General features: G+C 34.4%; 3 protein-coding genes and 1 pseudogene across 6 annotated transcripts; 1 reads left to right on the top strand and 3 right to left on the bottom strand.

Annotated features, from left to right (window-relative positions):
* Positions 1-2854: 2854 nt before the first annotated feature.
* Positions 2855-10853, bottom strand: LOC145592672 (NF-X1-type zinc finger protein NFXL2-like). Of its 4 annotated transcripts, none has more exons than XM_081649182.1 (13): positions 9413-10843; positions 9225-9338; positions 9082-9137; positions 8798-8864; positions 7373-7465; positions 6921-7006; positions 6661-6823; positions 6277-6450; positions 5590-5780; positions 4992-5073; positions 4124-4330; positions 3464-3550; positions 2855-3352 (listed from the first exon to the last, which is right to left on the bottom strand). In XM_081649182.1, exons 1-13 carry the CDS (start codon positions 10559-10561, stop codon positions 3194-3196), a joined length of 2628 nt encoding a protein of 875 aa, XP_081505308.1. In that variant the 5' UTR covers positions 10562-10843; the 3' UTR covers positions 2855-3193. The 4 variants fall into 4 exon arrangements, 2 of the variants coding, with proteins under 2 accessions (XP_081505308.1, XP_081505307.1); XM_081649181.1 differs by having other exon boundaries at positions 3464-3553; positions 9413-10837; XR_014102455.1 differs by lacking the exon at positions 2855-3352 and having other exon boundaries at positions 3482-3553; positions 4124-4187; positions 9413-10853.
* A 297-nt stretch (positions 10854-11150) lies between these two features.
* On the bottom strand, positions 11151-15986 carry LOC145591156 (phosphoinositide phospholipase C 2-like). Its single transcript, XM_081647557.1, has 9 exons — positions 15640-15986; positions 14029-14225; positions 13710-13845; positions 13306-13539; positions 12991-13232; positions 12569-12686; positions 12320-12472; positions 12124-12210; positions 11151-11667 (listed from the first exon to the last, which is right to left on the bottom strand). The coding sequence occupies exons 1-9, from the start codon at positions 15946-15948 to the stop codon at positions 11374-11376; spliced, it is 1770 nt and encodes a 589-aa protein (XP_081503683.1). The 5' UTR covers positions 15949-15986; the 3' UTR covers positions 11151-11373.
* Positions 15987-20468: 4482 nt separating this feature from the next.
* On the top strand, positions 20469-21812 carry LOC145590693 (aspartic proteinase CDR1 pseudogene; annotated as a pseudogene).
* An 864-nt stretch (positions 21813-22676) lies between these two features.
* On the bottom strand, positions 22677-27794 carry LOC145592674 (phosphoinositide phospholipase C 6-like). The gene is made up of 8 exons (XM_081649183.1): positions 27265-27794; positions 25753-25949; positions 25517-25652; positions 24974-25407; positions 24748-24865; positions 24219-24371; positions 24049-24135; positions 22677-23435 (listed from the first exon to the last, which is right to left on the bottom strand). The coding sequence occupies exons 1-8, from the start codon at positions 27592-27594 to the stop codon at positions 23142-23144; spliced, it is 1749 nt and encodes a 582-aa protein (XP_081505309.1). The 5' UTR covers positions 27595-27794; the 3' UTR covers positions 22677-23141.
* Between the last annotated feature and the right edge of the window lie 93 nt (positions 27795-27887).

Genomic DNA, 27887 nt, shown 5'->3' on the forward strand with positions numbered 1-27887 from the left:
AATATACAGTTACTGTTAAAGGAATGGCGTTTTCTTAAATTAAATTGTGATGATTTAGTATTGACATGCAAGTTCATGCAACATCATTGAAAAGTTGGTTCATTTTCTTCTAGATACGCCATCAAAAATTCACAATTCATGAGCTTGAAAAGGTTCTGGGGTGTTTTGTCATGAGTAGCATAGAGACCCTATTAGGAAAAATCACATAATCATAATTTTGTTTTGTTATTAAGAAGTAAATTCAAAGAATAATGTAGTTGAGATTTTTGTAGGAAATTCGGCTCCCGTTTGTCTCTTTTGAGCTTAAGATTCTTAAATAGAATATGTAACTGGTATAGTAAAAAGAGAGAGAGTTATAAATAAGGCTCCCTCTATTATTGAAAATTCACAACACTATATATATAATTTGCATCTTTACTAAGTTTTTACCGTGTTACACATGTTTACACTTCAAGTTGGAGCTAAATCATGCTATGGTAATTCTATAAGTGCTTTATTTCCCTAATTGAAGCCTAATAAGTTTACAAGAGTAGGAAATAAAATATTCCGACAAACCTACTTGATTTAAGGTGACTCCATCTGTCCACGAAATACCATTATAGAAAGTCTATACACTACTCCGTAACATATTACTATCAACGTCCCCACATAAACGAACCATGTATAGAACATTATAACCATAATAGATTATGACATTTGAATTAAGATATGAAAACAAGAGCCACAAATTCAGTAGATAAGATAAGATTCAAGTAATTACCATAAAAATTTCCATATTATGAAACCAATATTTTTGGCGTTGAATTTGGTCAAATTGGTGGGCCTATGATTGTTGAGTCTGAACAAGATTAGATTCAACTGCTGTTGTCCCACAGTAGCTTAAATGTTCATGTATACATAACATTAACATGCCCATACAACCAAATAGTACCCACCACCTTATTATATAATTTTAGCAATTTTATTAAATTAGTCGGTGCCTCTGCTTTTATTTCTAATTTTGATTCTAATTATTATATCTTATAAAAACAATAACATCAAATGCATATGTTTAAATAAAAAAAATGAATGTATTTGGTGAAGTTGTGGATTTGGCCGGTGATCAATCTACTTCGGTTGATGAGTTGCTTTGTGTACTTTTTTTTGTGTACATTGATTGTCTACATTTTTAGTCAAGTTTGAACCTTAATTGCTTTAGAGTTCTAGCCATTTGTACTTTTCTAAACACAAAGTTCAGAATAAATTTGTCTTGAATATTTAATACGTGTCTTTTCAATATCAATAAAGGTAGCAATATTACACATAATTCTATCTATCTTCCAAAGTATTAAATGATGTTAGCGATTAAAAACAAACACCATAATTTGCCATCTCTATCACATGGCTAATGTTACTCATATATTGACGAGCACTCCTCATTAGTTTGGTAGGTAAAGTTACGAAATATTCCATATACTTCTCCATTGTAATATTTAAGCAACAACTAAATTAAACTAATCAAGCAAAGCTTGGTGGAGTTGATGGGGAATTCACCTTCTGACTTTGAGGTTATAAGTTCGAGCCCCACCAACTACAAAATGCTTGGGAGTAGGGGGATTCCTTCACCTCCCCCCTCTATTCTCAAGCGATGACCTGCGGAGCTGGTTTGACTAAACCTGTAAAATGTGCCGATTCAGTAGGATCCTTCTTCTTATCTTTAAAAAAAAAACCCATTTCATCCGTATTATATTAGCATCTACGTAGCACAATTAAAAAAACCATTATAAATTCATTTAGGTAAAAGAAATGCTCATAAGACTTATTCTCATGATCTCATCCCCAAAAATGAACTCATCATAACTTATATTTTGGATAATTTAGTTTATAATGTTTCTTAATACGTTAATACCATGTTTATACTACATCCGTTAAATGTTATGTGCAAGTTTAGAATATTTTATATCTTTCAAATAATACCCCAAAGTTGCAACGGAGGTAGTATTCATAATGTTGCTTCCTCTCTTTTTGGGTACCACATATTTTATTTAGTGCTTTGTGAACGAAGATAGCTGTATACAAATTAATTCAACAATCAACATCTCTCATTTTCATTGATATGCTTACATACTTACATACATTACACTACTTCACACCAAGTTGCAAATTTTTATAGTTGCATATTTATAGTTCGTATATATTGCTAAGATTTGCATCAAATATAAAATGCTTAGACGCGTTTAAATTATACTTGTCCTCTTTATTCCTTCTTTTTCTGGTTGAGGGATGGAATTTACATCTTCACAAACAAAATGAACATGCATTTAATTTGATATCATGATGCTGGCCGATTCTGTTTTAACAAAATAACCATAATTATTTCATTTTTAATTTAAAATCACACGCACACATTATTTTTTGATGCAAGCACGGACACATTATCGTTTAAATGTTATTGTGCACCCGGTACACGCAAGATGAGCCAGAAAACAAAATAGATAATTAACACAAGTGGAAAGTTCAAGACGGCTCTTCTAGTTCTAGCTATAACAAGTTATAAAAACAAACATCTTTGACTACCAAAAGTTATTCAGATGTTATATGGTAGGGCTGCTATGGTTTTATTTTCAACCAATTATTGACTCCTTTATTCATTCCTTTTTTGACCGGACCTCCTCTCATACTTCAAAGGTTCCTTACCTACCTCTCATACATGATACATGTACAATATAATCTGGTAAAGCATAGTAAAAGAAGATTAAAAAAACGTTGGAAACATTGAAAAAGCAAGTCTATCAAAATTTACAACCGATAAACTCTAATAAACCATTTGGTAGGTAATAATAAAAGCAAGGGACTCTGCTACACATATGGGTCATTAATTGCATTGATGATTTGCTTATATTGTTGTGTTCGATAGTAAATTAAATTTTGTGAAAGAAAAAGTACAACAGATTACATACTTGATACATTTTTTAGCATCCTACATATGTCCACAAGAACGATGTATTAAGGTACAAAACACTTTTGAAGACATTTTATACAATACATACCTGAAAATTTGAAATGCCTGATTTTCAACTGTGTAAGTAAATAGCTGCTCTAATACCATGCAAAATACTATAGTGTAGGAAAAAATAAATAATGGTGTAGTATAATCATGTTTGTAATATGTCTAGTTTACCAGCCATAACAAGCAGTATGCTGCCGGTGAGTATTAGATCCTTTGGTATCTTCTCTTCTCACGGTGTTCTTCAACTTTGTTCATCCAGTCATTGAGTGACAAGAGACCCTTGTATCCATAGTATGCTACAGCAACTAGAGCTACCAAAACAATGATGAACATAACAAATCTTTGCAGCCAGGTTATGAGTTTCTGTTCATAAGCATGTAATTACAATTAGACAAGTCCATGAATTAACCTATGGATAAAAGGATAGAAAGTTGCGCATTGGGATATCAATCATAGAGAGGACACAGAAAGGACCTGAAATTTCGAAACTTGCTTCATTTCTTGTACTCGCCCACGCCTCTTTTTTCGCTTTGGTACATTTGTTTCATTCTCGATCTCCTTCTTCTGTTTGACAAGAAGCAAGTAAACAAGAAATTACAGAGTACTGAATTCAGATCCAATCAGAGGTGGCAAAGGAGTCTTTCGGTTCAGTTTCAGGTCATATTTTTTAGAGGTGGTTACGGTCATTTGGTGGTTCTGTTTCAAGATTAGGGTCTCCTCATATTTGAGTATACTGTCAACAAGATTATCCTGATAAATTACATAATAATATCCATCACACTAATTTTTGGGTTTGGGATATAATTGGGGTCATATTATTTCGAGTTAAGGTTTGGCCAGGGAAATTGGCTACCAATCAGTTTTGCAAGGTCTACATCCAGTTGAAGTTACTATATGAAGAAAGCAAAGTACTAAAAGTCAGCTGTAATAAAAGTAAAGATGCTCAACTTAGTAAGTTAGCATGTATCAAGAAGAATTAGGCTATTCCCGAATTGCCATTTATTTAGACTTTTTCAATTTCTTACTACCATCAAACTTTGTCACCTAATTAGCGTTATTCTATGAATTGCAACGGAATAGGATGCATTAATGTTAACGGATCACAGCAGCTTAAGTCAAGCAGGAAAAAATTACCTCTGGTGCCTTAGCTTTTCGCTGCAGTAATTCAGACTCAGCAGCTTGGGCTTTGCTCTTACAGCTGGAATCACAGGAAAGAAGTCCATATCCATATTGAGTTTTAGGTATATCTTTAAGATCACGACCAGAATTTCTATAACTGGCTTGAACATCACGACACAACCACTCCTTTTTCAAGTTGTGGCATCCACAACGAATAGTAACCTTGCAAGAAGAGAGAGAAAAAAAAAAAAAAAAAAAACACACACACACACACACACACCTTAGATGAAAGGTTAAATGATGAATAGCACTTAAAATTACGGATGTAGATGAAGTTGATCTACATGTAAGTTTAGTAGATATACTCATATACTAGGAAAATTAACTTTCTATTTGAGCCTACTTGAGGTTTTTTTGATATACTAAGCTTTGAACAAATAAACAACCAGCAAAGTAGTTATTTCCAATGTCCAATTCCCAAAAAATGAGTTCCATTTAACTGAACCAGTCACCCTGTCACAAGATGAGCAAGTTTTCAAGTGGAACCTCTATTAGCAATGTTCACTGCTTTGAAGATATTCCTGACATCACTAGACAAAGGACTACGATGTTTGTGTTGCGATAAACATTGTAATTTGGACCAACAATTGGGAAGGAAACAGATGTATTACATGGGTTACTCAGCCATATCAAACGAGTCGCATGCAATGTTGACAGCAAAATAATACAGCCACAAACCAAGCAGACATATAGCTAGGCTAGTTTGTGGTGGAGCATAGAATGTAACTATTAAGCTACAACATATTTACATTGTATGCTAAATACCCCACATATTTGTGAAGTACTTGACTCCCCACAAAAAGTACAAGTTAGAAGTAATTACCTTTTTACAGCATTTCTCTGGTGAAGGACAATGACCAGGATGACATGTCTCCGGGCAAAGATGTGTACAATAAGGCAACTTTCTGCATATACAACATAAAAACACATATTGGAATTTGCAAGATTTTTAGTCAACATTGTTTCAAAAGAGAACACAGTCTACCATACCAATACAACATAAATGACCAAAATTACAGGATTTTCGTTATATACTATAAATACTATAATATGTTATTCTACAATCTACATTAACCAAATCCAAACATGGATAGTAGTGGTTAATGTGTTTTTGACTTAAAGCTAACTAGACCAAACATTTACTACTCACATCTTTCCCAATATCAGAAGTGATAAGCTTGTCCTTATAATAAGTTCACATGATAATAACCTTTAATCTAGTTTGTAAGCGGACCATACTCGTGTCTATGTGACCATGCTAAAATTAATGACTGCCTCTCCAAGGTTCAAGTTATGTCCATCCAAGAAGCAAAACCCAGAGGTTTCAGTGTGCACAAAATGTCTTTATTCCAATTCAAATTGAACCTAAACAAATACATAAAATTTTCCAATGAAAGGACACTGCTCTTAAAATTTTTTACCTGTGGCAAGGTCCACCACATGAACGAGCACTCAGTTGTTCCATTTCAGATAAGGTGTTATAGTATATACACTCAAAAACATGGACCATTGCACCACAATGACATGCACGCTTTAAGAGCACTTTGCATGGGGGGCATTCTTCAGGATGGCATGGCTGTGGGCAAGGGTGTGAACATGCAGGTGTCCTTTCCTGAAAATAAGAAAATTAGCACTTAAATGATGTTTGTCATCTGCAGAAAAACATACTCAAGAAGAACAAACTCAATTAAGTGATTAACTCCAGCTGCTAGGAAAGATTAAGCAGACAATGAGTCAAAGACAAAAGAGTGTACGCAAAATCATAGGACATTATGATCACCAATGAAAAGATATTCCCCAAAAAAAAAAAACGATTTAAAACATTACAAAAAGGAGGGCAAGAAGTCCATTGGAAACTGCACGTTACAATTTTATATTACTGATAAAGACCTTTTCTTCGTTAGGCCATTTCAATGTATATATATATAAATCAAAAATTTAAGGGGAACTTCCGAAGCAATTACTCTACTGGTCAAGATTAGCTAGGGGCAAGACTAATGCATCTAGACCTTCCCAAACCTACTGATTACAGGATCTATACAAGGTAGATTGTAATAAGTTGAAGTGCCAAACAAAAATAATTAAACAAAAAAAAAGGTAAAATCTACCTTTTGGCAAGGGAGAGTACAATCTTCACAGGGTACTCCTCTTGTATGCTGATCTGATGAGGATGACAAGTTCTGAAGGGCATGGCAAGTCTTTGTGCAATAATGATTGCCACAAGCAAGAGGATTTCCACACAGGTTGTCACAGGAAAATTGCGCTTTATTTGAACAAACCATCTGTGGAGAAACAAACAAAGGAGGCATAACCAGGCAAGTTTATCTATATTGCAATTGCATAATACTAATCAAAAGTAATTCTGCTAGCTAAAAACTACATTAGTTTATTAGTACGTGCCTCAATTCACCCTTTTTATACCAACAAGGCAAACAAGACAGTCAAAATCAAAATAAAACCAACAGAAAACTCAATTTCTATGTAATACCAACCATTCTTTCTGCTGCAAAGTGTTGGCCAAGACAAGACCTCCAAACAAGTTCTGGACATGGTGGACATGGAGTTCCAGCAGTTGGTTCACTCTGATAATTGTGTTTCTTTTTCTTCGATTTCAGTGTAAACTCTGGGTTAGGCGGAGGCCGAGGACCATGACACCTAAAACCAGAAAAATGAAAGGAAAGATTATACAAAAAGAAAATAATGAAGACCTTGTCACTTCACCCAATCTTTAAAAAAGGCAAAAAAAAATTACCTTAATTTGCAGGCATGGCCACAAGGATACTCTTCACCACAGGGAAGTCCACAAGGTGGGCAGTTTCCATAATGACATTTGTGAGGCTAGTGCACAAAAATCAGTGCAAATTGTATAAGTGATCATGTTGTTACAATTAACAAAGAAATTTAAAAATCTAGATAAAGCACTAAGAGAAATGATTTTTTAAGCCACAACAGTGTTGGTGTGCTGTAGTATGGCATGTTATAAAAGACCAACAAATTCAAGCCGAATATTAATGGGCATGTAGTCTATTAAACAAATGTTATTTAAGGAAAAAGAGACATAAGTAACTAAGGATGATAATAAGGCCAAGGAAGAAAAACAATCTGATAAGATATTTCCACATCCAACCCTAATGCAGACTTCAGAGTTCAGACTATTCAGAGTTGAGACACCAAAACGTTGTTGAGAGGCAAATCAAAACATACCTTACAAATTGATTTGTGCCTACATAAAGGAGCTATCCGACATGTTTTGCGGCAGCGAGGCGGCTTCTGTTCCGTTTCTGTACCACAAGGAACCTGGTCGCAAGTACGCAGATAGCTTGTAAAAACAATTCAAGTGTGGTGATTTTCAATAACATACATAGCTGTGGGTTATTTTGATCCTTGCTGTTATCAAGATTTTGAAATGAAATAGATATGATTTCAAAAGGATTTCTTTTGTCAAAGAAGCTCTTCATTACACTCTTCCCCAACCAAAAATAGATAGTCAGGTTGTTTTGATTCTTGCTCTAAACATAATTCATTAGCATCTTCAAAGAATGATAGTAACTAACTAAAAGACGAAAAAAATGAGAAACTAAATTGGATGATGATATCTCTTTGCCCTGAAAAGATTGTACCCTTTCACTTTTAAGTTACAACAACCTTCGAGGCTAAAGTTTGACCAAATTTGGTGGGTATCGGAACCTGTAGGGTCAAGATTGTGAGCATTCTACTTACAATTTCCATGCCCTAGATAAGAATTAATTCAGAGACTATAAGCTAACTTTAATGTTGTTGGGTTAGTGTGGCCCAAATTCCATAAGCCCAAACTAATTATGCCTCAAGGTCTTCAAAGATTAGAAAATTCTAGTACATTGAGAAGATGATGGAAAAATTGTGGAAGAACTAGAAGTCTAGAAGATTAGATAATTTACAAGATGATAATTAAGTGGATATTTTCAAGAACATGTATGTATTTAGAAGTTTCCACACACTTCTTCCACCTCCATATCTCATCTATAAATATTAATGTTGGGCATCATTTATATCATCCTGTAATGCTCTGAAGCCTCTGATTTTATTATACACACTCTAAGTGTCTCTCAATACATTATTCATGCTTAGAAAGTTTTTACCCACATTCGAACAACTCTCTAAGAAATGATCGGAGATTTTACATACACACAATCTCCCAAATCCACTATTTCTGTTTTTTATACTACTCCTTTGTGAGTTCCTATAGAGTTTGTTTGCACTCCTTTCAAGGGTTGTTGGTTTTTGACAATATTTGAACGTTATATATATTATGTGTCCCTTTTTACTACTTTCGTTGTTTCTAAATGATTGACCTAGTCAAACTTGGCACACATGCTAATAAAATATAAAATAATTAATATTATGAAACTTTATAAAAAAAAAAAAATTACCTATTTGACAATATATTTCATTATAAAATTTGTATTTTATATGTTACTAAAAAAAACAATGGATAAAGTTAGTATATGAAAAGTGAAAAAAGAGAGTACTTGCATTCTGCTATGTGTACTCACCAAACCTTACATATGTTAAATTTGGATATAACATTTTAAGTTTATAGAAATTGTATCAATTTTACATCTGTTAGAACTTTATCGGCTGAGTTCTTACCTCAAAACGTGTTTCCCCACAAGCACATGAAATGGTTACCATGAGCGGGCAAGGTGCACAGGGTCCCCTAAAACAATAAAATCCCAATAGACAGTAATTGAGTCACACCAAATTAAAATCAGAAGGTATATTTCTAAAAATAAAAAAAATCAGAATGTATCAGTAACATTTAACCCCTTACAAGATACAAAGAGTTGATAAACACAATACGCATATGATGTAAGCTTATTCATTCTTAAAAAATAAAGAAAAGGGAAAATCGTTTACTTAGACATGTAGTATACCTATGACATGGAGAAGGGCATTTGTGGTTTCTGCAGCGAAGCCTCCTGCCACAAACCTGGAAAACAGAAATTTCACTACATTCAAAACAATATGTTATGAAACTCCAAACCATAAGCAACAATTATAGAGCCATAAGATTCACCTCTGTACAAGGTGGACAATCTCCATCGCAGCAACGTCGCCTACATGCATGGCGCCCACAATCACGTTCTCTCGAACACTTCCTTTCACATGCCAAATCTTGATAGCAAGGAACCTATATTATTGTCAGTACACATTGACCTATGCAATTGCAATATAGCATCCACCAAAATGAAGAAATTTATATACTTGTTTCTTTACGCTTCCACATCGACATGATTTTGTGATCATGATTCTACAGGTCTCAACGCAAGATCCGCGATGACACCTTTCATGACATGTATGCTTGCCACAACTCAGCTTCTTATCACAGGTTGCCCCACACAATGCCACCTCAACATCACAAGGTATCCCTTCATAAACTCTCCTCCCACAAGGACAAGTCCTCCTCCCCTTAAGAGGGCAATGACCACACACGCCCCCATGGCACCCTCGCTCGCAAACATGCTTCCCACAATCCAAACCCTGCCCGCACGGATTATCACATCGAAAATGCCTATCACAACACTCCCTCTCCTCCTTCACCTTCCCACATTGGCACCTATACACACCCTTCTCCCTACATGGTGGACACTCATCATTATGGCAAATCTCAGAACACCTATGAATCCCACAATCCAAAACCTTATTACATTGCTTATTACATGAAAATTCCTTAAACCCACATCTCCTAACATCCTGAATCCCCCCACAAAAACACTTACTTTTCACTAATTTAGGGCAAGAAGGACAAGGTCCAGGGTGACATAATAATAGACAAAAATGCCCACAATTATTCTTCAATGGCCTCCCACAAATCTCCCCACAAGAATGGGGCAAAACCCAAGGATCATGAGGTGGGTTTTCCAATTTACCACAAAAACAATAATAATTCTTAGGAATTAAAGACTTAGAGTACTCAAATCTACATTTAGGACAGTTCCATACCGAAGTATCGGCCGCCGTCTGAGCTGAGATGGGGAGGCGCGTGAGGGCGCGTGAAGCAGCAAGGGCAGTAGATTGTTGAGCCCAATTCTGAATACATTGAAGATGAAACACAGAGAAGCAAAACCCATTACAAGACCAAGTGGGGTCAGTTGATTTGATGCGTTCAAGGCAAATGAGGCAAGAAAGAGCTCCTGAAGAAGATGAATTAAGGAAAGATTGGATCTTTGTAAGGTCTAATGATTGTGAGGAAGAATATGAATCTTGGGCGTTGATCTCGAGGTAAGCTTTGAATATGGTGTTGGAGAGATCAACATGGCGGAGTTGATGGGCGGAGGAATTGGGGGCGGTGTCGGAATCATAGTCGGAGGTGTCGGAGGAGTGGGATTGTGGCGGGTTTTTGGTGGAGGACATTTTGAGACTTAAAAATTAAAACCAAAGATTATTAGCAGAAGAAACGAAAATAAAGAGCAAATTGGTTAAAATACTTTGTACATCACTTGTGATTCAATATGTTGTGATTTCATGTTTCCCCTTGACATCCAAAATCAATTACTCCCGAAGTCCCGAATTCCAATGATTTTGTGATACTAATATACCAAGGAAAATTAGTAACGTGTTGGCCTAAAGTGATTGAAGCTGAGCTGAAATTTAATCGAAGAGAACAAGTCCTTAGTCTTTAGATAGAACATTATTTCACTTTGATTCCATGATTTTTTTTTTCTTTGGTAACCTATGATATTTTAAATTTTATTTTTTTCCGTTGTGAACCATAATTATTTTTATCGGTTAAAAAACTATATTTTACTTATATAACTTCAACATAATATATTTCCGTCAAAAAAAAAAAAACATAATATATTTATATTTTATATCAATATTGAACTTTGTTGCTTTAGATAAATAAAATTCAATCGATGAAAACACAACACTAATTAGATTACTAGATAAATAAGAGTTGCAAATTGAACATAGCCCTTATTAACCTTTAATTGAACAAACATTAACAAAAGGAAATAAAATTGAACAAATGAAGGTAACAACCACAAGTTTCAACATCCAAATGAACCATATATACAATGGCAAAACCACAATCACCAACATCCCTCTTAACTGCAAGCCACAAGTCTTTATATTCTGTAGATCTAATGACTTGGTGCATTTTCGCACACAACGGAAAAGTAATACAAAACATAGGCGGGAAAAAAACGAAGGAGATGAGCAACTCAAATAAACTGAAAGCGCATGAGAAGCTTGACTGATGAGTACTTTATTCCCTCACGGCTACAAAGTGGGACTAACCGTATACCTTCTCTGATCTCCCAAACAGGCAAACATGTTTGACCTCCAAAATCATCTTTCTCAGACATGTCATACTCATGAACTTCAATCCGAAGGAGTGCAAGTTCAGGAACAGTCAGTGGGAATACAAACTCTTCATTCCAGGCTGGTATCCAGTTATCTTCTAATGTTTTTGTTTTCTTCATCACAGTATCTGCTGCCACTCCCGCAATCCCAACCTGAAATTGAAATTTTATTGAGATAATTACGAGGGTACCTTATTGCCACCAAAAACTAAAGCATTCTGTATATAACAATATTCAGTTCTTGTGTATGCTGTTATAAACTCAAGATAACTCAATGCAACACCCCCTGCTAACAACCTTCTTATGATTTAGGAGATCAAAGAAGTGCAGTGGATAGTATCATTATCATCAAGACAGACACAACCCGCACGATCCCAAGGTTTACTTGTCATATATACTCATATTCCTTATTACAGAAGTTGGGATAGGGAGAAAGCTTATTCCCAGGCAGAGAGGGCATATAGAAGCCTAATGTGTAAATATTTGGATCTATGTCCATCACCTTGAAATGAGAGTCCATAAGAACTAAAGTGGACTTATAGCTTGCAAGTCAAACCTAGTGTTAAAAGTATTTACGAGGTTTTAGGTTGTGTTAATTTGGCAGCTTACCCTAACATAAAAATCCGGAGGGGAAAATTGATCAAAATGTGTATGCTTGAAATCATAATACCATCCTTCTCCCATGAACACAGTCACCTGCAAATGCAGAAGATTAAATCAGCACCTTTCTACTTAAAATTAATAGGGCAGATAATCGGCAGAACATTACGTCAACAGTACAAATACTTTGATGTAAGCCACTAACCTTCAAAGTCTTTTTTACTTCAAGTTTAGCTTTAGGATCAAAGACCTCGCCATTCAGACCACCATTCAGAAGAAAATCTGGTTTTTTTACATAACCACATCCACCGTTAGCTCTGAACATTCCTTGCATCAGCCAGAGGGATCTTCCATATCCCTGTCATTGGGGAAAAATATTATCTTAAGCTGTACAGTAACAATGAATTACAGAGATAGTACAGACTTCATTGCTTTGACAAGGGAAGTTAAAAACCTGCATATTAAATGCAACCATCTGAGCTCCATGCATCCATCCAATGAGAGGGTTGTAATTTGATGAGGTAATTCGAGTTCCCTTAGGATAGATCCTAAGCATATTATTCTGCGTAAACCTGAAAGAAAAATGGAAAACTTTCTAACATCTGATTTAGTAAATGATTGGTATATGCAGATACACAGAATAGGGAACAGGGAAAAAATCAGCTGAAACCCAATCAAATATTAGTTGTCACATTATCTCAAGTACCAACTCCCTATAATTTAGGATATACGAGTATCAAGTATTAATGAACTGCTCCATTAATCTATTCTCTCAGCCATTATTGACAGCACTGTAAGACAATGTAGAAAATGTTACGCAGAAAGAGAAATTAGCAGGGCTCGCTAAGAGAAATATGTTAAGATTGACATAATTACCTGACAATCTCCTTTCCATAGCGAGATGCTGCCTTTTCAAGCTGTTGTTCACTCAAGCTAAGACGCCTCACCTTATTAGGATCCACCTTTAGTGCTTCGCTAAGACCACCCTTGGGTTTTCCAGCATGAATAGCAATGAGGCGTGTGTATTCAGGTGCCTCAAACTTTTTTGACTTGTTAATGTCATCATCAACTTCTTCGTCATCATCATCATCATCATCTCCATCATCCAATTCGTGATTCTGGAAATCATTTTGTTACCACAAAAAAATCGAGGCACTAAATAGAGGAAGCAATTTTAAACACATTCTATACCTTCTTACTATGAGATTTAAGACTAGGGACTTCCTTTCCCCAAGCTTCCTCATCTCCAGAATTGTTGCCCCTCTGCGAATCTTCCTTTGCATCTTTATCTTCATGATACACTATTGGCGGCTTTGTCGATATCAAAAAACGTTTCTTCAGTGAAGCAGGGGAAGGAAGTTTCTTAAAGCATTCTGAATCCTGTTCTGGTGAAAACAGCGCATTCCCAAATGTTTGAGTGATCATCTACAGTATAAAATCATTAGTGAGTTATTTGTTGGATGGATGTTTCCGTGAGAAAAGCTAGTAATTTATGGCTCTCAATATAGATGATTAAGGTCTATAACCAGTTATGTGATTAATTAGCTTCCAAAATACAGATTGACCTTCAATTGATTAGAGGACCAGAGACTCACCTCAGCAGTTTTAGCTTGAAGATCGGTAGTAAGGTGGTCTTCAAGAGTTATCACGACAGGATAATCGGATGTGGAGAAGGCATGTTCCTTGATGGATCTTAAACATCTAATGAGCTCAACAGGTGAAGTCATTGTCCTACACAAGAGTTGAATCATACCCAGAGACAGTAAATGATAAGCACAGTATTACAAAGAAGACAATTGGCTTTAACCATGTCAACATTTTAAACATCATTAATTCAATAAGACAAGTCATTGCCGCTATGTCCAGGACATGCAATATCATTTCTAACTTCTTGATTCGAGAGTAAATACATACCCTCCATGAAGAACATCAACATTGTCTTTAGAAGAATTGGGCCATATATCCAACTCGATCACTCTCACAGACTTTTTCAGTGCATGTATGATAGGAACATCACTACAGTCACTAGTCAGTTGATTCCCAGTAAGATAAGAATTGTGACCAGTATATATGAAATAGTGTGACAGTGGAGCAGTCATATCTTGGTGAACCTACAAGAATGAAAATATGATAATTGGTGGAGAGCGTGGAGGACAGATGTGGAAAAATAGATAACATAACACACATGGGAGACAATCACAGACAGAGTAAACACAAAAATGTTGGGGGGGGGGGGGGGGGGGGGGAGCTGCGGTGAAAGGTGCACTTTCACCATAACATAAGTACCAATGGCTTCAAAAGCCTCCAGCCTAGGGCACAGAAAAGAATCCAAGGAGATGAAACTATTGGAAAAAGATCTGGAAAAGCGGGTACCAGCTGTAATGAATTGGAGTAGATCAAGATACACACCAAAATCACCAAGTACTACATATTAGCAATCTAGCAAACACCATAATGAAGAAATTATAAATTGGGAAGCCCAGACATCACTTTATTCACTTATAACCATAGATAACGAATTCATATGAGAATGGTAACTGTCCTCAAGATATATGATGCAGTAAATAAGGAAACCAGGCGTGATCATTAGTTAGATAGAAGGCAAATCTAGAAAAGAAAAGAACGGAAAATTTACCGATTCAAGAACAAAACCAATTTTGATTGGGAACATAATTTATAGTACTAGATACAGGCAGGACTTTAATGGAAGGGGTGGAACTGAACAACTACAATGAAGCTCTGTCCACAGGATAGTCTACAACTCTGCTTTGCTTTTATTTCTCCACATTCTTACTAATCAAGAATATGATTGCATGAATTAATTTAACATAACAACCAAGAGCTCTCCTAGATTATGCATTGCAAGGCAAAATGCAGTTTGCAAAATTGCTAAAACAGCCAGAGATTACAAACAATTACAACAGCCATTTATAACAAACCAACAGAATAAACCATCCATCATAATCTAAGGAACTACCTCCCTCAAATGAAATAAACATGATCTCAAATCAGTCAAATTTACGTACACCCAGGCGTATAATAGACTCGCCCTTTCGACAATGCTTTCCCATTCAAAGTCCAAACTTTTAGCATTAACACTTTTACTTTATCAACATCAACAGAAACTGATCCATTTTACCAAATGGGTTAATAGTGTATCAACTAGAAACTAACAAAACAAAAACCAAAACTACATTTAACACATCAATGTGACTAAATACAATTACTTCAAATAGTAATATGCATATGCTTGTCTAAACATGCTGTAGCTTCATCCATTGCAATAGCTTACTAGGCCCCACAACAGAGTAAAGAAAGTCAGTACAATTTAGGAAACACATTCCAAGAGCAAATTTCACCCCAATTGGGTAACCAAAATCCAAAATTCAATCCAACCCATTAAACTAAACCATCAACATCATATAATTCACAAACTTCATATACCCATATAATAATTCAACCTCATAAAGCAAAATTGAAATAAAATAAATGGCAAAAAAATCAAAATTAAAGTAAAAATTATACCCCAAGTTCAGGAGAAAGAGGAGGATTAAGATCCCCAAAGAGATACTTGAAAAACCCTTCAAGATTAAGGCCATGCTTATGAAAAACAACAACAGACCTAACACTATCAATTAAAGCTTGAGCATTTTCAATAGTAGCTTTTTCTTCTTTTTGTTGTTCAACAAGAAAACGATGAAGATTAGTAGGAGTCATAACACCATTTTCAGAGTAATTCTCAAATAAGGCCTTAATCTCTTTAGGGGCCTCTGAAGCTGTGAGCTTGAATCTTCTTCTGCAGCAAAAACATACTTTGTATGTTTGGTTTGACATTGAAAAAGATGATAATTTCTCTGGGGTTTCACAGAATATTTTTGGAACAAATTTAACAGGAATTTGGTGTGACGTTTGGCTTTTTGTATGCCAAAATTTAATCTTTTTTTTTTTGATGAATTTAAGAACTTGGTTTTATTTTTGAGGAATTAAATTAATTCATCGTAGTTATGATTGATTATGATTGTTGTTTGTTCAAGTAAAGGATAATAAATTTGCTGTGAAAAAAGGAGAATTAATTAAATTGAAGAAAATGTGATGGATTTGCTCGGTAGAGACAGGTGGATTGGTGCAGGTTTTGGGCCCCAGGTGATTATAGTGTATATGGACCCTTTTTTTTTTTTTTTTTACTGTACTATTTTTTGGAAGTGAATGTGTGCATTTTATATTTTTATATGGTAGAATATTCTATGTGTTGCCATTATTTTTGACAATATTGGTGAAATTTGACCCGACTAATAAAAAAATAAGTAAAAAAAAATTAGATACGAATTATTACTCATATCAATAAAGTTTTACTCCGTATTAGCTTAACAGGCAATGCTTAATATAAATGACCTTAACTTAAATTTTTATACGATTAAAGTTAGGGCCTGTTCTCATTGACTGAAATGAGTTGAGCTGAACTGAATTGAACTTATTGATTAGTGATTTTTAACTACAGATTAATGATCTTTGATTATTTATTATTATATATATGTGTGTATACAAATATACATATTAAAATATTTATGAAAAATGTATTAAAAACATAAAACCCCAAAACATTTTAAAAACATATAATAGTAATAATAATAATAATAATAATAATAATTGTAATATAAGTTTAAAAGTATGAAATTTGGCTTTAAATCATTACCAATATCATTAGACATAAACTTATTAGAATTAAACTGAACTGAACTGAACTGAAAATAATCTAATGAGAACAGACCCTTAAAATTAAACTTACTTTTCATATTATTCAAGTTCATATTTGTTAGTGTTCATTTCATGTAGTGTCATCCTACAATTGATCAATTCACAATAATGATTGCGAAATATTGTGAATGGATCAATTGTGAAGAGTGTGCATACTAAGTGGCTTTAATATTGTTGAGTGTATGAACGTATAGTGGTGACAGTAGTGTTTTGAAGTGGTGGGAGATGTATTTAATTTTTTTTTAAAAAAAAACTAAATCTAGTACTCGTAGGTTGTTTTGAAGTGGTGGGAGATGTATTTAATTTTATTTTAAAAAAAATCTAAATCTAGTACTCGTAGGTTTTATTGCAAATTAAAAGCACGGAGTTGATATAATTTTCTATTTTTTAAACAAATTGTTTTTTTTATATCTAAATACTTGTATCAAGTATGTAACATATAGTCAATGATTAGTCTTTCGAACACTCATATTTTAACTATCTACCTTCACATATACGTAGTAATATTTTAATCGCAAAATTAATTTTAATAATTACATGTTGACGAATAGGGTTTTAGTAGAATGCATTTTTCTTATGCAATTTTATTTTTTAAAAGGTTGCTTTTCCATTATTTATGATGTAAAAAAAAAAAAAAAGTGAAAAAAAGACCAACTGATGTAGACAAATTTAAAAGCTAGGTGTCCCATTCATACAACTATCAAGAGTGCGATCTATTCAGCTATCTTGAATTTTTCACTTTTTTTTTTTTTTTTTGAAAAAAATCTGGAATTTTTAACTTTCAATCTACATCAATTTGTAGTATTTTACTAAGGACAGAATAAACGTGAATCCGACAATCAAGTACGTGTTAATTTTGCATTCAAAATTTAAAAACGTGTTAATGCAATATCTGAGATTAGAGCTATATATTTTAATACTATTATTATTGACGGATTAGTTGTAGAATGTAGACATAATACGAAGTAATAAGGATATTATTGTTTATTAGTGAAATCAACTGTCAACGTAAAGACTATAAACCAACTCCGATCCCTACGTGGAGACATATATGCTCCTCCTACTTCGTATTACAACTTTGAAAAGTAATACGGAGTACAACCAAATTTCAAAAGTTGACTTTTTACCTGTAAAGACCCATATGGTATTTTTGCTTAAGCTTTATTTGATTTGATGTAAAATATTTTCAATAAAAAATTATTTTTTCTTGGAAACCTTTTTTTTCAAAAATAACAATTATAAATTAATTTTCCTTAAATTGTTTTCTTAAAGAAAAAAATTATAGAGAATAAAACAGGAGTGAAAAAACTAAGGATAAACGTGAGCAAAGTAAAAAGGAGGTAAAGAGGAAATAGGAAAATATAGCTTCCCTTTCTATTTTAAGGAAAAATGTAAGGTTTTAAATATACCAATGATCAATCCAATACGTTTTAAATAAATGGTCAAACTTGTTGGAGACCAATTATATATAAATGGATAGGATTTCATGAATTGAAAATTGCATTGAGTTTATTTTTATGTTTGGATGATTAAAAGAAGTAGCACATATGCTCCATAAGTCCTAATTAATAGTTGCTATCTAAATTAAGGCATTGTATTATTTGACTCGTTGTATTTTAACTTATACTACTATACAAACCTATTTGCGATTTTGCATGCAGCATGCACAATATACTTCACCAAAACTTATATTTAATGAACATCAAACTAACATAACTTGAAATGATTCAAGATATTAAGTTGAATTGAGGACCTAGCTTAGATAGATTGGAGCTTAATTATCCTTACATATATAATTTGTATGTTTCTTTGTTAATATCACCATCCATGCATAAAGTATGGTACCAAGCAATGTTTAGTCTAGTACAGTGAAAATAATGTAATTTGTCATTTTACAATTATGAGATTAAATTACACTAAAGGCACTTTGAGGGTGAAGATTGCCTTAGTTTTCCCTCTAACACTCTCATACAACATACTTATTGACTCGGAGGTGTTTTTTTTTTTTTTTTTTTTTTTTGGTACTACTACGAGGAGTTCCCACCGCCTTTGACGAGTGGCCTAATCTCACGCGGGAGTTTGCATGGGTATCTCGATGGGCAGGATCCCTCCCAGATGAGATTTTTTCCATATCCAAGGCTCAAACCCGATACCTTGGTTAAGGAGCAAGAGGCCCTCAACCACTCACGTGCGGCAACCCCAATTAGTTGCTAACTCGAAGTTGAATTGACTTGTGAAATGTTTTGGCCTGGTTGCATCCTAACTTCCCTTTACCAATCGAAAAATCAAACAATTGTCCATGTACAAAGTTTGGGCAAACTAGTCACCTTTTAGTGTGTTTTTTTTCTTTCATTTTTTTTAAAAAAAATAAATAAATAAATAAAGGGCCTAATGTTTATTAAGGTCTAACTAATTTTTTTTTTCCCGAAACAATTACAACTATATAGTTCGCTTTAAACTTAAAAGCTTAATCAAAAAGACATGTATTTAGTCAAAATGAAAAAGAAATAGAAAATATTACTTACTACCCAAAAAAAAAAAAATCGTATAATTTATTTTACCAAAATTATGAAATAAAAAGTTGACATATTTGGTTATTAGATATATTGGGTCAATATATTAGTGCTACGTATGAAGTACATAAATATTTTGTACTTTAATTAGATCCATGAATCATAATTAGTTACAGCCAGACATTATACTTTTATTCAGTGAAATCAATTAAGTATTCTTGTAAAATCAATTTCAATCATTTTCATCTAGTAATAAATCAACTTCAATTGGAAAAAATAATACTTTAAATAAACGCGTAAATATCCCATGAAGAGAACACAGCAATGTCGCTTTTAAATATCCCATGAAGAGAACACAGCTTTAGACATGGCCAATTTATTCATGTTAGAAACATAGTGTATCTGCACAATGTAGAATAGGGTTCTTCAATTTCACAATTGGGATTTTCTAAAATCAACTAAATTAAATTGATGATCTTTATAAATTTCCTTTTAGGTTCGTTATTCACCTATTTAATCCCTTTTTTTATAGGGTTTTTGGTTATTTAATTTGATGGTAAAGCTATCGAAATATGTTTATTTTTGTAATGATGATCGACAAACCGTAGAGAATATTAATATGTTTATTTTTGTAATGATGATCGACAAACCGTAGAGAATATTACTTAATTAGGTATAATATATATTTGGACACAAATCATTCAAGGTTTATATCAAGCAAATTATACTACTATATAATCAACTCATGATCTTATCCATATAAATTTTGATATGAAATCAAAGAGTTTTGCCATTTGTGGAAAGAATAAACCATTTCCATATCATAATTTTAATGTTTGATATGATATCAAAGAATTTTATCATTTGTGGAATAATGAATCATGCACTTCCATATCATAATTATTCATTATAATATTCTAAGAAATTATAATATGGAAATAATAATGGACGTATGTACATAATATGATCATTTTCCATATTTACCTTGACTTCCCATGCATAATTTTATTTTAACCCCTATAAATATAAATCTTGTAATAAAACCAAAACAAACCATTCCATCTTCTTCTCTAAATTTCTTCAACCATGGAAAAAATTCAAATTCTTTTACTTTCATTACTTCTTACTAGCCTAATCTTAATTTCTCCTACCCTAGGAGCCCTTAAACAAGGTTTTACAACCGATCTTATACACCGTGACTCTCCATTGTCTCCATTGTACAACCCTTCCCTAGACAAATGGGAACGTGTTAGGAAGTCCATACAACGTTCGTTCTCTCGAGTCAGTCAATATAGCCTATCATCATCGGTGTCTCTTAACGACGTAGTGTCCGAAGTGAAGCCTGCTAGAGGGGAGTATCTCATGGAGGTGTACTTAGGTACTCCACCAGTTAAACAACTTGGGATAGTTGATACCGGAAGTGACCTTATTTGGACACAATGCCAACCTTGTACTCAATGTTTTAAACAAAAACTTCCCATTTTTAACCCTAGAAGGTCAACCACATACAAAGTCCAAAGTTGTGAGTCCAAAGCGTGCCAAACTTTGGACCCTAACCAAGGCTCGTGTAGTAGAAGAGACACTTGTGAGTATACTTATACGTATGGAGACCAGTCCCATACTCATGGGGATGTGGCCGCAGAAACCTTGACTTTTAAGTCTAGGATCCGCGGTAACACATCATCATTCCCTAGGATTTCCTTTGGTTGTGGTATTGATAACTCTGGAACTTTCTCAGAAGAGGGTTCTGGTCTCATTGGTCTAGGGGGTGGGCCACTCTCATTGGTCTCCCAACTAGGCTCGTCGATTGGGGGAAAATTCTCCTATTGCCTAATCCCCTTAGCCGTCGAAGGGAACTTCACGAGTAAAATTTATTTTGGGACAAAAGGAGAAGTGTCGGGACGCGGTGTTGTTTCCACATCCCTAGTCCAAAAGAGTCCTGAAACATTCTATTTCCTTACCTTAGAAGGAATAAGCGTTGGCAACGAAAGAATACCCTTCTCTAGTTCCAAACGTTCTCTTTTATCCACCAACGATTACGGGAGTGAAGAGGGTAACATAATAATCGACTCAGGTACCACATTGACCCTTTTGCCTGAGGATACGTACAGCCAGTTATCCAATTCCGTGAAACGGGTTATTCGAGGCACACCCCTGTTGGATCCATCCGAGACATTGGACTTGTGTTACAAAGCAAGTAGATCCCTTAAGTTACCAGATTTAACAGCACACTTTACAGGGGCGGATGTACTGTTGACGCCGGTTAATACATTTGTTAATGTATCAGATGATGTGGTGTGCTTTGCTTTTGTAGCAGCACAAGATATTTCAATCTTTGGTAACGTAGCTCAAGCTAACTATTTGGTGGGATATGATCTTGAAGAAGGGACAGTCTCATTTAAGCCTACTGACTGCACTGAAGGGCAGTAAACAATCATTTTCTATCTAGATTAGTCGCGTCAATTTGAGTACTTGTGTTATTTATTTTATCGCATTTTATTTTCTGTTGTCTTGTAAGATGAATTTTTCTTTCTTACTTGAATAAAAGCATGTGATTTAGATGTAATTTATCTGTTTGATTTGATTAGCAAATAGTTTTTTTTCGTCAAAAAGAGGTAAAAACTACTACCGGGGTTTGCATACCTCGTTCCTCAAGAGATATCAGCAAACCGTTTCTTACAATTATGTGCTTACAGACCTTAACAAAATTAAAGTGTGAATGAATCACAATAAAAAATAAAATAAACTGTCATTCTTTTAATCTTTTTCATACAGAAGAGATCGAAGTCCTGAAGTTTATAATCATTCACATCAACTGACTGAATTCAAAGTTTTACCAATAAACGACAGCAAAACATTCGAGCACACAAAGTTTCTGCAGCACAAAATAAAAAAATTGTCAGAACAATGTATTATAGCTACACTGCAGCAAAAACAGCTGTAACTCAAGAAAATTTGTTATAGTCATACTCACCACTAAATGTTCGCCTTTTAACCTTGAAAGACATGACTCACGAGCTTCCCTTTAAAGATGAAGAAGACAACCTCGGATTTCAAGGATTGTCCTTTTTCTGAACTCTGAATATGTATCAGCCTCGGATATTCATGAGATTTTCGAAATCCATTAAATTCATCAAAACCCATTAACCAAAATCATACAAATAGATATAAAATGTCTGTTCACCTATCAGCAATCTGTGTCCCACGGAATAGGCGATTACACATAACATTCTGCATTCATAGAGCTTACCCGTACCATCATGAACAGCATTTTCATGAGTTTGTCAATGACCCTATAACAATGTATTCTGCTCTTGAAATTCTTAATTAGATGTATCATCACATCATTAAGGGTAATATAAGAAAACTTCTACTAAGAAAACAGCATAATTATATCATAGCAGCATTAAGAAAACAGCGTAATTTTTTATATGAACATTCAGATTCTCTTCTCATTATCAGAGTAGTATATTGAATCAAGTTACAACATAGCACAGTTGTTACCACTGATAGGTACATTGCTTCAACACAGCACATATCTAGCTTAGGATAAATGTTTCAAAACCGCATCTTTGAAGATCTATCCAACTAACAACAAAAAATGATCCCTAAAATGGGCATTTCCCTTGCATGATCTACTATTTCTCACCCTGTCAAATTCCAATACTGAAACAAATCAAGTCGTTGTGCTGTGCAAGCTAATCAGAATAGTAACCTAGTCTATACACTCGAATACTGCAGCCTCGAGTATGGTATAAGTTAAGAAAACTGAAACCTCATCAAAAGCCTAACAGATGGGAGTTTCTCTCCCTTCCTATCAAAAAGTCGGACGGATCTAATTCCGGTTTTAAGCTCTGATATTGGCAAACACGTTTGCCCTCCGAAATCATCCTTCTCTGACATGTCATATTCTCTTACTTCAATTTGAAGCAGAGCCAACTCTGGGACGGTTAATGGAAATGTGAACTCCTGATCCCACACAGGTGCCCAATCATCTTCTATGACTTTCGTTTTCTGTTTGGCATAATCTGCTGGAACTCCCAATATGCGAAACTGCTCACATAATAAATAAAAATCTGCCAATCAGCTTCAGATCTGACTTCTTCAGGCAATATGACACAAATAAAAGTGCCAAAATAAAGTATTCCTTTTAGGTTGGTGGAGCCTTCAAAGAATCAACATTAGAGGATTTTAACCAAATCACCCTCGAGACTTCGAGAGGGGTATTATATGACACCCCCCCCCCCCCCCCCCCCCCCCCTCCTCTCTCAAATTCAATTTTGCATTTATAATATCCTTCTAAACCAGTTTCCATTATATTTTTTTTTTTTTTTTTGAGAAACGCCAGTTTCCATTATATAAACGATACTTTAATACTACCAATATTTGAATGCAAAATATGTAATAGCTCTACTAGAGAATTATGTATCAGCCTAGGACATATTCAAGTTAGTAGCTTCTGCTATAAATAAGACCTCTTAACAGATCAGTAATTAGCAATTTAATCATCATGTGAATTTTTTCATCTAGACTGCTAAAGACCAAAACAGGACTTATCAGTAACCAGAGAATTGATGTTAGGCAAACTCAATTCATTGTACACGAACTAAATTCTATACTAGAATAGACTTCATGAATACAGGCCATGGAATTTAACTGGACTAACCTTCACATAGAAATCTGGTGGAGAAAAAGTATCGAAGTGAGTTTTGCTAAAATCCAAGCGCCATCCATCTCCCAAGTATGCCCGAACCTGCAAGTTTCACGCAGAGTCCAGTTGAAGAACAGTAGTAGCTTAGCTAGAACCATAATTAGAATGATCATTTATCAGCTGACCTTCAAAGTCTTCTTCACTTCTAACGGGGCCTTTGGATCAAATACCTCACCATTTGGACCTTTTTTCATCAGAAAATCAGGCTTTTTGACGAAGCCACAGCCACCATTAGATCGAAACATCCCTTGCATTAACCAAAGAGATTTACCATATCCCTGCATTTCAAAGAAATAAAAATCCATTGACTCCATCAGATAAAAGATACAAAACCAAGAAAAAATCATCATATCAATGAGAACAATAAAAAACTGAACATTAAATCAGATATAGAACATAAAAGGACATTGAAGCAAAGTTACCAAGCAAAGGATCAATGCTAGGATAAAGCATACAGAAACATGCTTTTATTTCCTAAGTTTGAGCATACACACCAAACGCATTTTAAATCGACAGAATTAATCAAACTAGCTTAATAGCAATTTAACTTGTTTGCCTCAAACAGGGAAAAAAAACCAATTTAGATAAAAGGCTTTTTAAAAAAAATAAAAGGCATCATAAATTTAATAGCTCAGAGACAGTAATCAAAGCTACCTGCATGTTAAAAGCAACCATTTGAGCCCCATGCATCCATCCAACCAATGGCTCATAGTTTGAAGATCTAATACGTGTTCCCTTGGGATAAATCCTAAGAAAGTTTCTCTGCGTGAACCTACAATTTTGAAGCAGCAAGAATGGCTATCAGTGAGTCTTACAGAAATAATGGAGCAGAAATTGCTGCTGTGAGAGAACAGTGTACATCAAGACAAAACCCATTCACCTCACAACATCAGGTCCATAATTTAATGCTGCCCTTTCAAGAGCCTGTTCACTCAAACTAAGACGTTTAACTTTATCTAAACCAGTTCTAAGTGCTTCTCTCAAGCCATTCTTTGGTTTACCAGCATGAATAGCAATCAGACGCTTGTACTGTGGTGCAACCAACTGACCAGATTTACCATCAGACGCAGCATCACTGTCTTCATCATCTTGATCACTTTCACTATCACCCTGGGTACTATTGGGTTGCGTATCATCTCCAGATGAAGCTGGCGAGGCACTCCCCTTATCTTTGCTTTGTTTGGCCTCAAGGTATTCTTTTGGTGGTTTAGTTGAAAGAAGTATTCTGAACTTCAACTCTTCCGGTGAAGGAAAATGTTCTAAGTGTTGACACTCTGGGCAGTACAGCATCTCCCCAAATATTTCAGTCACCATCTAGAAGAACAACTAATATGTTACAAGATGAAAAGCAAAAGGCACAGAAGACATAGTTTGATGCAGGGGATAAAAATAAATAAAAAATAAAGAGTTCATGGAAAACTACCTTTGCAACCTTAGCTTGAAGGTCGGGAGTAAGGTGGTCTTCTAATGTTATTATCAAGGGATATGAAGATGCTGCAAAAGCATGTTCTTTTATAGACTTCAAACATTTGATGAGCGACACTGGAGTTGTGAAGGTCCTACAAATGAAGAGAAAATTCAGATGTTAAGATTTAAGGTCTAACAAGACACAAGTAAGCTGTACACATTCAGAGATAGGACTCAAAGAAGTTCACATACCTTCCATGAAGAACATTGATATCGTCTTTTGCTGAATTAGGCCAGATATCAAGTTCAATCACCCTGACTCCTCTCTGCAACGCCTTAATTATTGGTACATCACTGCAGTCACTGCTGAGCTGATTCCCCGTTAAGTAAGAATTATGACCCGTGAATATGAAATAATGTTGCATTGGAGCAGTCATGTCATGATGCACCTGTGAAAAAAAAAAAAAAACAATAAAAATATGCTTTATGTCAAGAGAAGACTACATATTCCCTGCAGGAGATCATTCATGGAATCAAGTGTCAAAAAAAAGACAAGTTAAACTGTGGCAATCATCAATTCATCGTAAAAGAAGTCCAATTCACTAGTACAGGCTAAAACATTGTCTTCAAAAAATGCTTGAAGTATAATTGAAATAGCAGCTTGCATACTTGCTCAGGAAATTCAGATTTCTTCATAGTTAATATTGTCTTTTTTAAGTGTGTAAGGGTCCATAACACACATTTTTAGCTACAAATAAAACCAGTTTCAAATGCTAAAAGTTACAACTTCAGCAGTAACTCCAGTAAGTATGGTTAGGTATATCCTATAGTCACATATATATTCCTTTAGTATATCAGAACAACCCACTTTGCTTTTGAGACTTCAAAATATATTCCTATATACTATATTCACATATATAATCCAAACTGCCAAAGTAACACCTACACTTCCTCAATACAACAAACTACCATTTCTATTTCTATCAGAACAACCCACTTTGCTTTTGAGACTTCAAACTCAGAACCCTAGAAAGAAGCAACAAAAGCATCTATAACAGCCTGAATCAAGAACAACAGATTCCAAGCACCAAGCTTTCGCCTCGTGACATTGAAGCTAGCATTGACAGCATAACCAGAATGTATTTTGATTCCAACCATAAAAATCTTTCACACCCATTTGGGCCATTTCTCCTACAAAACTCCAAATCATATATAGTAATCTTCCCTAAAGTCAAAAGCATCTAAAATTACAAACTATTCCATTACCCACCAGAATTACTGCCAATTATTAACCATAAATAACCCCACATACATTTCCCCACAAAACCTTCAATCACAAAATTCACCCTTCAGTCAAAACTTACCACCTTTGCACAAAAATTATCAAGCAAATCTCCACCAAATTCCTAATTCACCTTTCCAATCACATTTTAACATACAGACAACTGATGATCAGTTGACATTACTCAAAAAGAAATACAACAAACATATTCTGTTTCCCTTTTCCAAAACCCAAACTAAAATCAATCCCATCAAAAAAAAAAAAACCTTTTTCATCCACAAATTACCCTAATCAAATAATTCCGTCCACATCATTTATCCTTTGTGACTCTCTATACTCCCGAATAAACAAAAACCCACCCGAATAAGAGAATACCCGCTTTATATTAATCCTTAAATAATCCAATACAATCCTATCCAATCCAATCAATAATCACAAAAAAAAAAAAAAAAAAAAAAAAAAAAAAAAAAAAGGAAAATTACCTGGGAATTAAGAGGAGAATTAAGATCATCAGAAAAGAGAAAAAAGAAGAAATCATCAAGAGTTAACCCTTGGCGCGTAAACTTGCTAAGATGTCGTCGGCGTCGTAGAATGTCGTCGAGAAGACGAGTAGCGTCGGCCTCCGTCGTATCCTCCGCCTGAAAATCGACCAGAAAACGGTGGAGTTGCGCCGCATTCATGTGGGTCCCTTTTTGGGAGTAAATTGTAAAAGCTTCAACAAGATCAAATGGTGGTTGAATGTCATTGATCTTAAACTTTCTATTGAAACACATAAACATCTTGTAATTATGATGGGTACTACTACTCCCCATTTTAAAAAAAATTTTATCCAAATAATTATTATAAAGTGTGAAAAAATATGATTAAATTGGTGAAATGGATCAGATTAAATTGAGAAATGAATGAAGAAATGTATGTATTTAAAGGGTTTTGATTGAAAAAATGGAGATTTATGGAGGTAAGAAAGTGGGAAGAAGGGAGATTTTAAAGTTGTTTTTGTATCTTATTTGATTTGATTTTTGATTGGTGAGAAAATAAATAAATAAATAAAATGTAAGTTGGAAATTAAAAAAATAATAGTGAGTGTTGTCCTTATCTGGAAAAT

This window comes from Chenopodium album, chromosome 18 (genome assembly GCF_948465745.1).
Source record: "Chenopodium album chromosome 18, dcCheAlbu1.1, whole genome shotgun sequence".
NCBI lineage: Eukaryota > Viridiplantae > Streptophyta > Magnoliopsida > Caryophyllales > Amaranthaceae > Chenopodium > Chenopodium album.